This window comes from Sander vitreus, chromosome 15, assembly GCF_031162955.1.
Source record: "Sander vitreus isolate 19-12246 chromosome 15, sanVit1, whole genome shotgun sequence".
Taxonomy (NCBI): Eukaryota; Metazoa; Chordata; class Actinopteri; order Perciformes; family Percidae; genus Sander; species Sander vitreus.
The window spans coordinates 21,021,643-21,033,129 of NC_135869.1; the positions used below are offsets into that span (position 1 = coordinate 21,021,643).

The 11,487-nt window shown below is 39.2% G+C and overlaps 2 protein-coding genes across 2 annotated transcripts; both read right to left on the bottom strand.

The window, feature by feature from the left end:
* Positions 1-2,164: 2,164 nt before the first annotated feature.
* LOC144529710 (myeloid-associated differentiation marker-like) lies at positions 2,165-3,022 on the bottom strand. The gene has a single exon (XM_078268966.1). The coding sequence runs from the start codon at positions 3,020-3,022 to the stop codon at positions 2,165-2,167; it is 858 nt and encodes a 285-aa protein (XP_078125092.1).
* A 1,033-nt stretch (positions 3,023-4,055) lies between these two features.
* Positions 4,056-5,802, bottom strand: LOC144530462 (myeloid-associated differentiation marker homolog). The gene is made up of 2 exons (XM_078270043.1): positions 5,393-5,802; positions 4,056-4,983 (listed from the first exon to the last, which is right to left on the bottom strand). The coding sequence occupies exons 1-2, from the start codon at positions 5,657-5,659 to the stop codon at positions 4,390-4,392; spliced, it is 861 nt and encodes a 286-aa protein (XP_078126169.1). The 5' UTR covers positions 5,660-5,802; the 3' UTR covers positions 4,056-4,389.
* Between the last annotated feature and the right edge of the window lie 5,685 nt (positions 5,803-11,487).

The following is an 11,487-nucleotide window of genomic DNA, read 5'->3' on the forward strand; positions in this document are numbered from 1 at the left end:
AAATTATTTTCAGAGCATGAGGATGAAATGTTTTTGCTAACAGAAACCTGAGGCAGTAGGCAACTGGAGGTGGGATGCCATCCCCCTTGTTAGCAAATGACCCCCCCCCCCCACCCCTCTCCATCCCCTATTAGCAGAGAGAGTGCAGAGGGCTTGTTTAGGTGAACATGCAAGTCTAGTCGGCCTGACTTTATCCTTTGTCTGACTGAGGATTGTGGGTACAGGATTAAAAGAGCTGTCCCCCCTTGTTAAAAATGATCAAATTGAGGGGACTTTAAAACTTAGAATGAGTCACAGGCTGTTATTAATAAGGAGCATCATGTTGCCTACCTGATCTAAAGCGATGTATTATGTTTGTTGCTATAAGTTAAGTAATTTATTCAGGTTTCTTCTTTACATAAAATCAGCCATGTAAATTAACTATAATTAGAAAATGGGTATAAATGAACAGAGGAAAATGTTTTACTTATTGTCCCAGTGGGAGAAATGTAAAACAATGTAAATTTTGACAATCAGAACAAGTTACAGGTAAAACTATATATAGAGTTTATTTATATACATTGAACTTGGTTTGGATTCAAATATAAAAAAATATACGGCAAAACTTTACTTTAAGCCCCACTAAATTAGCGTATAAATAAACATTTAATACATGGTTTATAACATCCTACAATGTTGTAAGCAGATATAAGTGTTTGTTGTTATTAATGTATTTGTCAATGACTATAACGTCTCACGTGGAGGGGGGTTTATAAACAGATAATGAATGACTATATAGTAAAATATGTTTTCAAGGGAGAAATTATTGTTGCTGACAAATACTGTACATTAAAAAAACACTTGTCCTTATAACTGCGTACAAGTACATTATTGTGTGTTATAATTTTTTTTTAATGTTTATATACTGTTTCTAAATGCTAAATAGGGGGACTTACAGTAAAATGCTACCAAGAAGTTCTTGCACTTTGTGCCAACCAAATCAAAGCAGACTCTGTGTCTGACAGATACAGACGATTGACTTAAACATGCTCTGTCTTTCTGACAGACTGACATGAGAAGAAAAGCAAAATTTCCACGCTTCAATTGCTCCATTTGACTCAAGTTCACTCACACAGATTGGTCTGCCAGGTAGCACAATAGCTACAGGATTACAAGTGAGATTTAGGTGATGTCCTTTTAAGTTTCCAATTGGTTAAAAAAAGAGAAGAATGAATTGACGTCATACTTTTTCTAGCTTTCTGGCCCTTCCTGCCACATCCCTAAAGAAGAAAAGAAGCTATATAAGAAAAAAAGAAAAATAACACCTTGCAACAAGTCCAACTCCATACACTGCAGCTGCCTTTAGCAGCTGCAGCTGCCAGTTGATTAAAGGATTTTCTTTTTCACTTTTCCCACACATCCATCCAAAGTCTGGAAATGTCTCACTGTCTCTACCTCTCGCTCATCAATTCTACCATCCTTGTGTTTCTCTCTCTTGTTCCTTCTCTTTCCATCTCATCTGTCATCGACTGCACTGTTTGTCAGTGTCCTGCATTCAGTTTACATTGATCTGTTGTTATCTATAGGCAATTACTCTTACGCAGATTTGTTCATGCCACAAGGATTAAAGGAATAGTTTGACATTTTTCCTATTTGCTTTCTTGCTGAGGTTGAGAGAAGAAGACCAATACCACTCCTCTGTCTGAGAGTGGTATCAATCCTCTATCTGTCCCATATATTACCCAAAATGTCAACCTATTCCTTAGATCAGCAACTTGCTGCACCTACAAATGATAAGATGACAAGCATGAAAGTGAAAACAAAGATTCACATGCGGCATAATTTGACTATATGACAGTGTAATATAGTAAAGTAAGCTCAGTATTATTAACTGCACTGTTTGATCACTCTTTGTGTATCAGGATCCAAAGTTCTACCAGGCTAGTTACTTTTTTATTTATTTTTATGACAGTGTTGCTATAGTTTTAATCATTAACTAACTACTCCTTTTTTCCCCAACATTTCATTATTGTAATCACTCATCTCTGTCAACACTTAATGAACAGCATTAGAATAAGATACATTGCATTCAGCATTTGCATTGTGTCTAACACAACAACTTAATTCAAACCCTGCACAATGTGTTCTCAGTTCATGGTAGTTAATAAGTTAATGAGCAGCAGCTTCACTGGTTACTGACACAGAACACAAGGCGTATAGAGTAGGCAGTGTCCAGGGTGTAAACAATAACGTTGAAGATTGTCATGAAGGTGACCACCACCAGTTTATCCCAGGGACAGAGGTGGCCACAGCCACTGGGTCTCTTATTGTTGCGGAAACTATACAGTGGCCAGATCACCATAGCTGTCAAATACATCACCGCTGCCAAAATGTTGTAGACAATCACAAGCTTGTCAAAAGAAAATGGAAAAAAAGAGGTCAGTTGTGTAATAGTGAGCAGGATTATGAGGATGGCGAAGATGAAGCACAACGAGTACACGGCCACGCACCATTGCAGTCCTGGAGTCGTAGATTTAAATTGGCTTTCTTCCAGGGATGTGAAGATGAGACAGGCGAGGAACGTCTCCAGCATCTTCATAATGCCGGGCAACGTGGAGAGGAAGCCGCTCATCTGCCCACTCGGACGAAGGCGAGTTAAAGCCACCTCACCTGCGTACACCCCGAAACAGACCCAGGACACCACAGAGGCACCGATCTGGCGATGGCAGGTCTTACAGGTGAAAAAGGTAGGGTAGATAATGGAGACGGCAAGGCACATGAGGCTCGCCAGCATTGCAAAGGCAGTGGTGAAATCATCCCAGGCGAAAGGTAATTTGGCATTGACGGTTGTGAACTCCAGGATGAGAATGAGAAGGGTGAAGAAGCAGCAGAAGCACCAGGTAAACATGCACCATGCCCAGTAGGGAGATTTTACGTGTCCCACTGTTGCCACCAGGCTGAAACACATACAGGTGAGGATGGTCGCCATTATTCGCATGATACCCACAGGCTGGGTGAGTGCCCGCAAGTTGACACCAACCATGGCTGGATAGGATGAGTGTGTTTGACCTCAAAATAATGTTGGTTTCAAAGTCAGTTGATTCTACTCAGTGCATCCCTCAGTGCTGCAAGGCCTTATTTTCCAAACCAGATCCTGTTGAAGAAATCCATGTATAGCCAAAAGCCCCGAGCAGGTGTGTTCTTTGAAACTGAAACTGGTGTATATTCAAATAGAGCATTCTGGACTTATCTGTGCAGTTTATGGCCCCTGTCTCACTCCATGGATTGGATACTGGTTGGGTGTTGTCATCTTCATCTCACGCCACACACACTGGACTCTGGACCTCAGTGCAAGCCTTTGTTTAGAAGATAATCTCAAACGCAATGGGATGGGTGGTACTGTAGGTCACATCCTACGGAAAACTGCCCTTATCTTGCCTTGATATCACTTGATTTATTGTTCGGGAGAGTTTGAAGGAGGGATTTTTATGGATAATGATTATACGCACATACAAGTGCCTTTTTTTTTTTTTAATCTGACACTATAGCATGATGTTTTAGTGTATTTACTTTACCGTTGTGAGTCATTACATCAGTGTTTACATTTCCCGCATTCAAAAGACAAATGTATGTACTATGACAACTCCCTTTCTGTACATTGAACCAAAGCTAAACATAAAAATATGTGAACCACTTCTACTCTCTATTTTATTCCTTTTGTCATTAAATGTAGCATCAAAGTAGGAGTGGAATTGTGAGAATGAAACCAATAGCTGCTGTGTGTTTCAGGTTTGGGTATGCACACATTGACACATCTTTGCAAACATCATTTGATGGACACAAGTTCCCACTATACCTGTTAACCATTGAACAGAGTATATAACCATTAAGCAGAGTACTAATTGTTTGAGTTTCATTCAGTCATGATTGTCTTTTGTTACTGAGGTGCTGAAACAACCAAATAACAGTTACACCCATGGTGATGTAAGCATGCACAATTAACTCCCCACTTTCATGACATTTTATTCATATTTCACACAGTGCGATCGACAAGAGAATGCACTAAATGAGTTTGCAACTGAGACCAACATGGTTTTAACTATGCTGTATAAAAATAACATGATTAAGATGATCAAATAAAAATCATGGAGGAAAGCAAAGGGAAAGAGAAGAGATTGGGATTACTGACATTAAAAAATTGTCCTCAGAGAATGCATCATCATGACAGATAAAAGTCATTCAGACCAATTCCACAACAGTGTGTTGGGGTTATTATGAAAACAACAGTGAAATGAAATATGTTTCACAAAAGTTGTACAAGAGATGCTTTACATACCATTCTCCTGCTCATGTTCAATCTTTGAGTAGTAGTGGCTCTCCAACAGCTGAAACATGAGGCCTATTTACAACCTACGTTCTGCTGATGAAGAACACCAGCCTAAAAGAATAAACAGTATCCGCAATGTAAGCAGCAAGGTTGAAACAAGTCATGAAAGAGATGACCACTAAATTATCCCAGGGACATAAAACCAACTTCGAGCAGTTGCTTGGCCTGCTGCTATTATTCTGGAAGCTGTAAAACGGCCAGACCACCACAGCTGTGATGTACATCAACACGGCCAACACGTTACAGCCTGTCAGGACTTTGTCAAATGGTGCGGGAAAAAGAGACAGAAGGCGGCAGATGGTAAAAATGATGACAAGGATGGCAAAAATGAAGCAAATGCAGTAGACAGCAACACACCACTGGAGCCCTGGATACGTGGAGAACTGGTTGTAGTCCAAGCAGATGAAGATGATGCAGGCCACGAAGGCCTCCAGAACCTTAAGGAGGCCCGGGACCGTAGAAAGAAATCCACTGATCTCACCAGGTTTTGCCCGGGTCAGCCCGACTTCAACGGCATACAGGATGAAGGTCAGACAGGAAACGACAGTGGCTCCAATCGGTTTGCCGCAGCTAGAGCATGTGAAGAAGATGGGATAGATGATGGATGTTGCCAGCACCTGTATGAGAGAAAGGTAAAAAATAAGGTGTGGAATGATTCGTTCTTTAGGATACTCTCTAGATGTTTATTTGAGTATAATTGAGAACCATATTGTATAAATTTTTTAGCATCAGGAAATAGTACACATGCATATCTACAATAGCCTAATGTCAAAGTCAGTCAAACATGTGATTATCATTATCTGTTTTAAGGAGTTGTGGCTATATAAAAATATGCTGTTGAAGTGTTTAAACAGGGCTTCTCCTACTCTGTTATTTCATTGAATGTAAGGGTGCGAAATACAACATGAGCCTAATGAAATCTTGCGACTAGCAAACAACCCCATGAACAACTCTTTTGGTTTATCCTGAACATAGCTGCAGACAAAGACAAATAGCAAGATAGTTAAAAAAAAAAATGGCACACACCATTAAAGTAGCCAACATGGCAAAAGCAGTAGTGAAGTCATCCCAGGAGATGGGCAACTTAACGCTGAGGCTGGTGAATTCCAGAAAGATGATGAGGAAGGTGACGCAGAAGCAGAAGCACCAGGTGAACATACACCACGTCCAGAAGGAGTTAGTGTAGTGTCCCACTGATGCCACCAGGCTGAAGGAGATACAGGTGAAGATCATCTCCAGTATCCGCACAATGCCCACCGGCACCGTTAGTGTCCTGAAGTCCAGCGTAACCATGGTGATTGTATGATGATGTATGGTCCTGTGGTCGGTTTACAGCGGATTTTGGTGGATTTTCACCAGCTTGTCTCCTCTATCCTTGTTGATTTAATGTTTTTCTTTGAATAGCTCTTTGGTTATTGTCAGTACTCGCTCCTCGTTCTGTTAGTGCTGCCTGAATGACGGACACAGAAAGTAAGGTGAATGTGAAGCCTTTTCTCCCTTGTCACCGCCCTTGCACACCTTGAAATGGCTTCAAGTTTTATGGAATGTTTGTGTAGCGGGGTAGTATCTGTTGTTCACTCCGTTTGCTTATCAGTTGTGTTCATAGGCAATAAAATGCTGTAATTTAACATGAACTACACCTTATGACAGCCTCATATTCACATTCATGTTTGCTCACTTAGCAGCTTCCCCACCCATCAATGGTTCAAACCTGTAAATGTGTTACGGTAGGCTTAAGAGGAACTGGGCCGTAGTGCTACAGAACAATGTGAGATATACAGTATAGGATGGAAGGATATTAGGAGATATTAGAGATTAGGAGATATATTGGTCTTTCTTTGGATATGAAGTGTAAGTGTGAGATACTGCAAAGGTCCAAGATTTAGATTCAAAATGTTGCTTTTTAAGACATGAACTGATTTACAAAAGGGCTATAAATAACTGTTCCAAATTTAAACCACTTTCTTGTGAACTGTTACACACTGCTAACTGCTAACACACACACACACACACGCACACGCACACGCACACACACACACACACACACACACACACACACACACACACACACACACACACACACACACACTTTGATCAAGCTATTTAACATGAAATAAATCCAATAAAGAGAGTTCTGAATCAGCCTCTTATCTCAGACAGAATAATTGATCTGTGCCAAGGTAAACAATGGAGACATGCAAGTCCCACATGATCAATTTACATTTACCTGTTGACAAAAATATTGAAAGTATAGGAGCCGTGTGATTAATGAAGTACCTGGATTGAAGAAAATATATTTTTAAGCAATAAACAAAATGACAAATAGCAAAATAAGTAAACATCTTGATATTGTTTGTGCATTAAACAGCTGATGCTTACGGCACCCGTCAGTTAACTCCGCCGGCATTGCAGCACCTAGAGTTACTTACAGTGTTGAAATAGCTTACACTTTAGAAAAGCTTAAGTGTTCTAAAAGAGAATTACATACCTTTTAAACAGTTTGTAATTTCTGATACATTATTGTTTGTTTTGTTGTATGCCACTCATGACTGAATATGGCTGTTTAATGCTTTCTCCATTTAGGAAAAACTTTTGCCACATGACTCCTGGGCAAAAGACAAAAGACAAATGTCTTTAAGTGTTGAGATGACTCAGCTATGATGTGCTTAACGTTCATGCCAAGACTTAAAATGAGGAGTGTATGTGATATTTGTATATAAAGATAATCTCAGTTTCGACAGATTTTCTTTAGATTAGGGCAGGGTGCAATTGTTAGTTAACAGGGACTCCCTCCCAATCCCCAGCCCACAAACACTGAGCACCAAAACAAAAGTTAAATTACTTTTCCAATGCCATAGTCACAACCGCCAGAGATTTAGGTGTTGGGGAGACGTTAGGTGTTTCTCCTGTTTCAGTACAATACTCACTCTTTCTGTATGTCATCTTGTGCAGTATGTGCAGTGTGTTGCTTTTATGAACAAACACAGCTTATACAGCTAGCCCATAGTTATACATGTTTGTTAAAACTAGAATAATAGCAAACACTTTATTTAAGATATTTTTTGATCATTCTTATTCTTACTTATAATAAAGACTTTCTATAGGCATGGCACTGCAGCCAATAAGGGATAAGATTCTTCCATTGTGATAACACATACCGTAGCAATGGCATGTGACCTTTTATGTGGCATGTGACCAGCCACTGAGATCTGAACTTGAAATATGTGATTTTGTGGCATTACAGTTTCGATCAGGTGGAGGTGCTCCTACAAAACTAAACTACATTATGTAACTAAAAGTTATGCCAACTTTTACCTCATCGTTGCAAGCTTGTTATCAATACGGGAGGGCCAGGTCAACAGAGCCTCACTCCGAGGTTTCTTCACAATGAGATAGCGGTTCCTACACCTCGTCCCTTCCTTAACTTTTCTCTCAGATGATGCATATTTTCTTATGATTTAAAAACACTTGTAGGTTATGCACTGATTGTGTAAAATCCACAGTATCTTTTACCTTTAGAGCAGCCTTATCTATGTGGCTAAGTAGTCGTTGGCAATGATGATCTTAGGCCTCAGGCACCTCCAACAATGCTCATTAAATAACAAAGAAAACCTCACAAAATACACAAGTAAAAGCTAAATCTACAAACAAGACAAAAGAAAAACTATACTGACCTTGAATGACCAGGTGTTTTTTCTTAGCACATAGTCAGTGTTCTCACTGAAGTATGCAGCTTTAATCAAAGCTCATGGGAGGCTGCCTTGAAGCTTTTGAAGCTTATCAGTAAAGGCAGTTATGCAACAGTTATTAACAGTTACATCTAATTGATCTTGTACTGATACACTCAAGTGTCTAAATAACTCCCCCTCCACACACATACACATACACACATCTTAATATTTCTGTAAAAAAAAAAAATATTTTTTTTTTTTTATCAGCATCCTGTGGTGATCTGGCACTCTTACCTCTGCTCTCCTGCTTTGATTGATGGTCCTGCTATTTACATATATACTCAGAAGAACATTTTGTATTCATCTAACATGTATATGGAAGGTACACTGTGAAAAGAAACTGGAATAAAAGATTGAACACAAAGAAACAAATGACAAAGTGGAGAGAGGCAGAGTGGCCATCAGGCCAACAGAAGAGGAGAGAAGCTTATGATGGCGATGCTGTACAAAGATTATTTGTCTGGTTTCCAGAAGAAAGTTCACTGAAAAGCCAGAGAGAAGAGAGCTACAAAAATCTCTGGTTTTGGGTGTGCCTGTCCTTGAAGACATATAGCTGTTGGTCATTGGGCCTGTCTCCTCCAGGGTCAAAATTCTGTGTGATGTATATATCTTGACCACGCATGTGCCTCGCATCCCATCAAGGATCCATCCATGAAGACTGCCATAATGTCCCTCTGGCATGCTCTCTGACCCTAAAACCTTAGTTTATGCCATACTGTACCGCAGCACATCTTGCTTTTCTTACTATTGACCTACTGCTTAGATCAATAGTGAAAATTGGAGTACACTAAGTCTGGGGTCTGTAATTGAATGACTTCTACAAAGTCATGAATTGCACATCGCTAATGGAATTATACTTGACCTTTCCAAAGTATTTTTAAAGTTATCCATCAACACCAGTATTATAAAAAGCAAAACCAGTAGTAGAGAGTAGGCATTGGCTGGTTACCGGTTTGAAGGTATACCACAGTTTGAAAAAGTCACGGTTTCAAAACCAATACAATTTTCTGTCATACCATTCCTGAGGTATGAGCTGTTTTTTATGAGTCTACAAGGACAGAAAGTGCAGTTTAGAAATCCCTCTCCCTGCCAGTGTACAGTGTGTTTAAAAATAAAATATGTTGTGTTCAATGGAGAAAAAAAGTTGTGTTTTGCAAAGACATTTCAAAAATAATACAGTTTTAGCTGTAATTGCAATACCCTAATACCGTGAAACCGTGATATTTTTGCTGAAGGTTGTCATACCGTCAGAATCTCATACCGGCCTATGCCTAGTAGAGAGTAGAGTTATACGATGTGGACAAGACCCCTCTTTTGACAAACATGCCCCTGTATACAGTTCATTATTGATGATCCTGTTTCCTGTCATCATTGTTTACCGTTTCATTGCATCCAATCATAAAACATGAGTCTTGTCAATGAGATAGTGCTGCACGAGTATGAAAAAGCAATGTGACTGAGGAAAACAGTGATTCCTGGGCTGCTGTATGAAGACCATTAATCAAATCACTATTTTATACTGTTTTATATTTACGCAGAAAAAAAAACAACAAGAGAAGAAACAGAAAAATGTAGCAATGTGCACTGAAACACAGCTTTCGCCAAGAGTTAAAACAAAGTAAGAAAACATCTGCCTTCAATAACCACGCAACTACCTAGGGCATTCAGAAAAAAAATTGCCAGTAAATGATCCAAAAGTACATATGATTAATCAAAACTTGTCAGCATGTCACATGTTCTCTGTGTGTTCTAGTATTCTTTCCAGCTGCTGAAGTGACCTTAACCTGACCGTACATTCTGCTCTCTCTGTGCAGGAGGGAGGGAAAACAAGTGTCAAACATTATAATGTTGCATTCCACTGACCTCTAGTGGCCATATATATATATATATATACAGTCGTGAAAAATTAGGACACCCATGCTAAAGTTGACTAAAAAGAGGAATAAAAAAAAATCATCTTTTGCAAATTGACATCATCATATACCCTTCACCATACCTACAGATTGGCATGGGGTACTTTCCATAAAATCATCTCTCAATGCAAATCAAACCAGCTATTAGGCTAACTGAAATAAAACCATGCCAATCTCTAGGTATGGTGAAGGGTATGTGATGATGTGGGGCTATTTTAATTCCAAAGACCAAGGGAACTTTATCAGGATGCATAGTATCCTGGATCCATGAAATAAAATCTAAAAATAAAATAAGAAAAATAAAAATCTGCCTGCCTCTATGGGAATTTAACATAGGGGTGTACTTACTTATACCCACTGTATTTTAAGGAAGAACTTTTATTTATTTACGATACATTATTCATTCACAAAGAAAATTGGTGTCCTTAAAGATTGGATTTTTCCTCATTTTTTCAATTAAGGTCAGTTTCCAAAAGATGATTTTTTTATTCCTCTTTTTAGTCAACTTTAGCATGGGTATGTAAACTTATGAGCACAACTGTATATATATCTACAGTGTATTTATATATAACAAATACAGCATAATTTTCTCTGGATTTCCTTCCCATGTCTACTGTAATTATCAGCATGGCTGTAGCACATCACATTCCAGATGTGATGAGTAATGTCCTGTGACCTCTCAGTATTGTTAGCCATGTCCTGTCATCTGGCCTTCATGCTTCAAGGTCATGTGTTTAAAGGGTGGATCCTTCACACTCACTTAGTGTGGAAAAGCATTGTACAGGCGCTGTGGAATATAGTTTTGCGAAAGTGTGTGGTGTGTATCCTTAGATCTTAACGGAGAAATAATAAGTTCCAGAGAAATCCTGCTTGGGTAAAACACTCCCATTGTATATTATACATTTCTTTTCCCTCCACTACATCGGCTTGAATCTCGTCCTTCTTCTTGATTCATCCTGTTTTGCAAGACCGTGAATGTGATGTCAGTGAGTCAGTACTAGAGGAAAAACTACAACCCCATTTTCTGGTGAAACCTATTGTGCTTTTAAGTAATACAACTAATGTAACTTCCCACTGATACAACAAGTCTTAAGGTTACCCTTTGAGGGCCCTGCATACCTTTTGTACACCCTCAGGTGATATTACTTATTTTGGTTGACCAGACCTAGGACCTAGATGTGTTTAATTTATTTACATCCTCCTCACTCTCCTGTTCACTTTGTCACACTTAGGGTGGCTGTGTCTGAGTCACAGTGGTTTGTACTTTGTACTTTGTGGATGCACGTGTTCTTAACTGCGATCTTACCAGCATTGCTGATTGAAACAGTGACTGACCATCAGTGATATGACGCATTATATTAGGCCAACAAAGAACGCTTTGTTCTTAGCAAACATCCGTCTCTCTCCCTCTCTTTTTGTGAAAGTATATTTTTCTCTTTTTTTAATCCTGTTTTCATAGCTCTTATTGCCATACTGG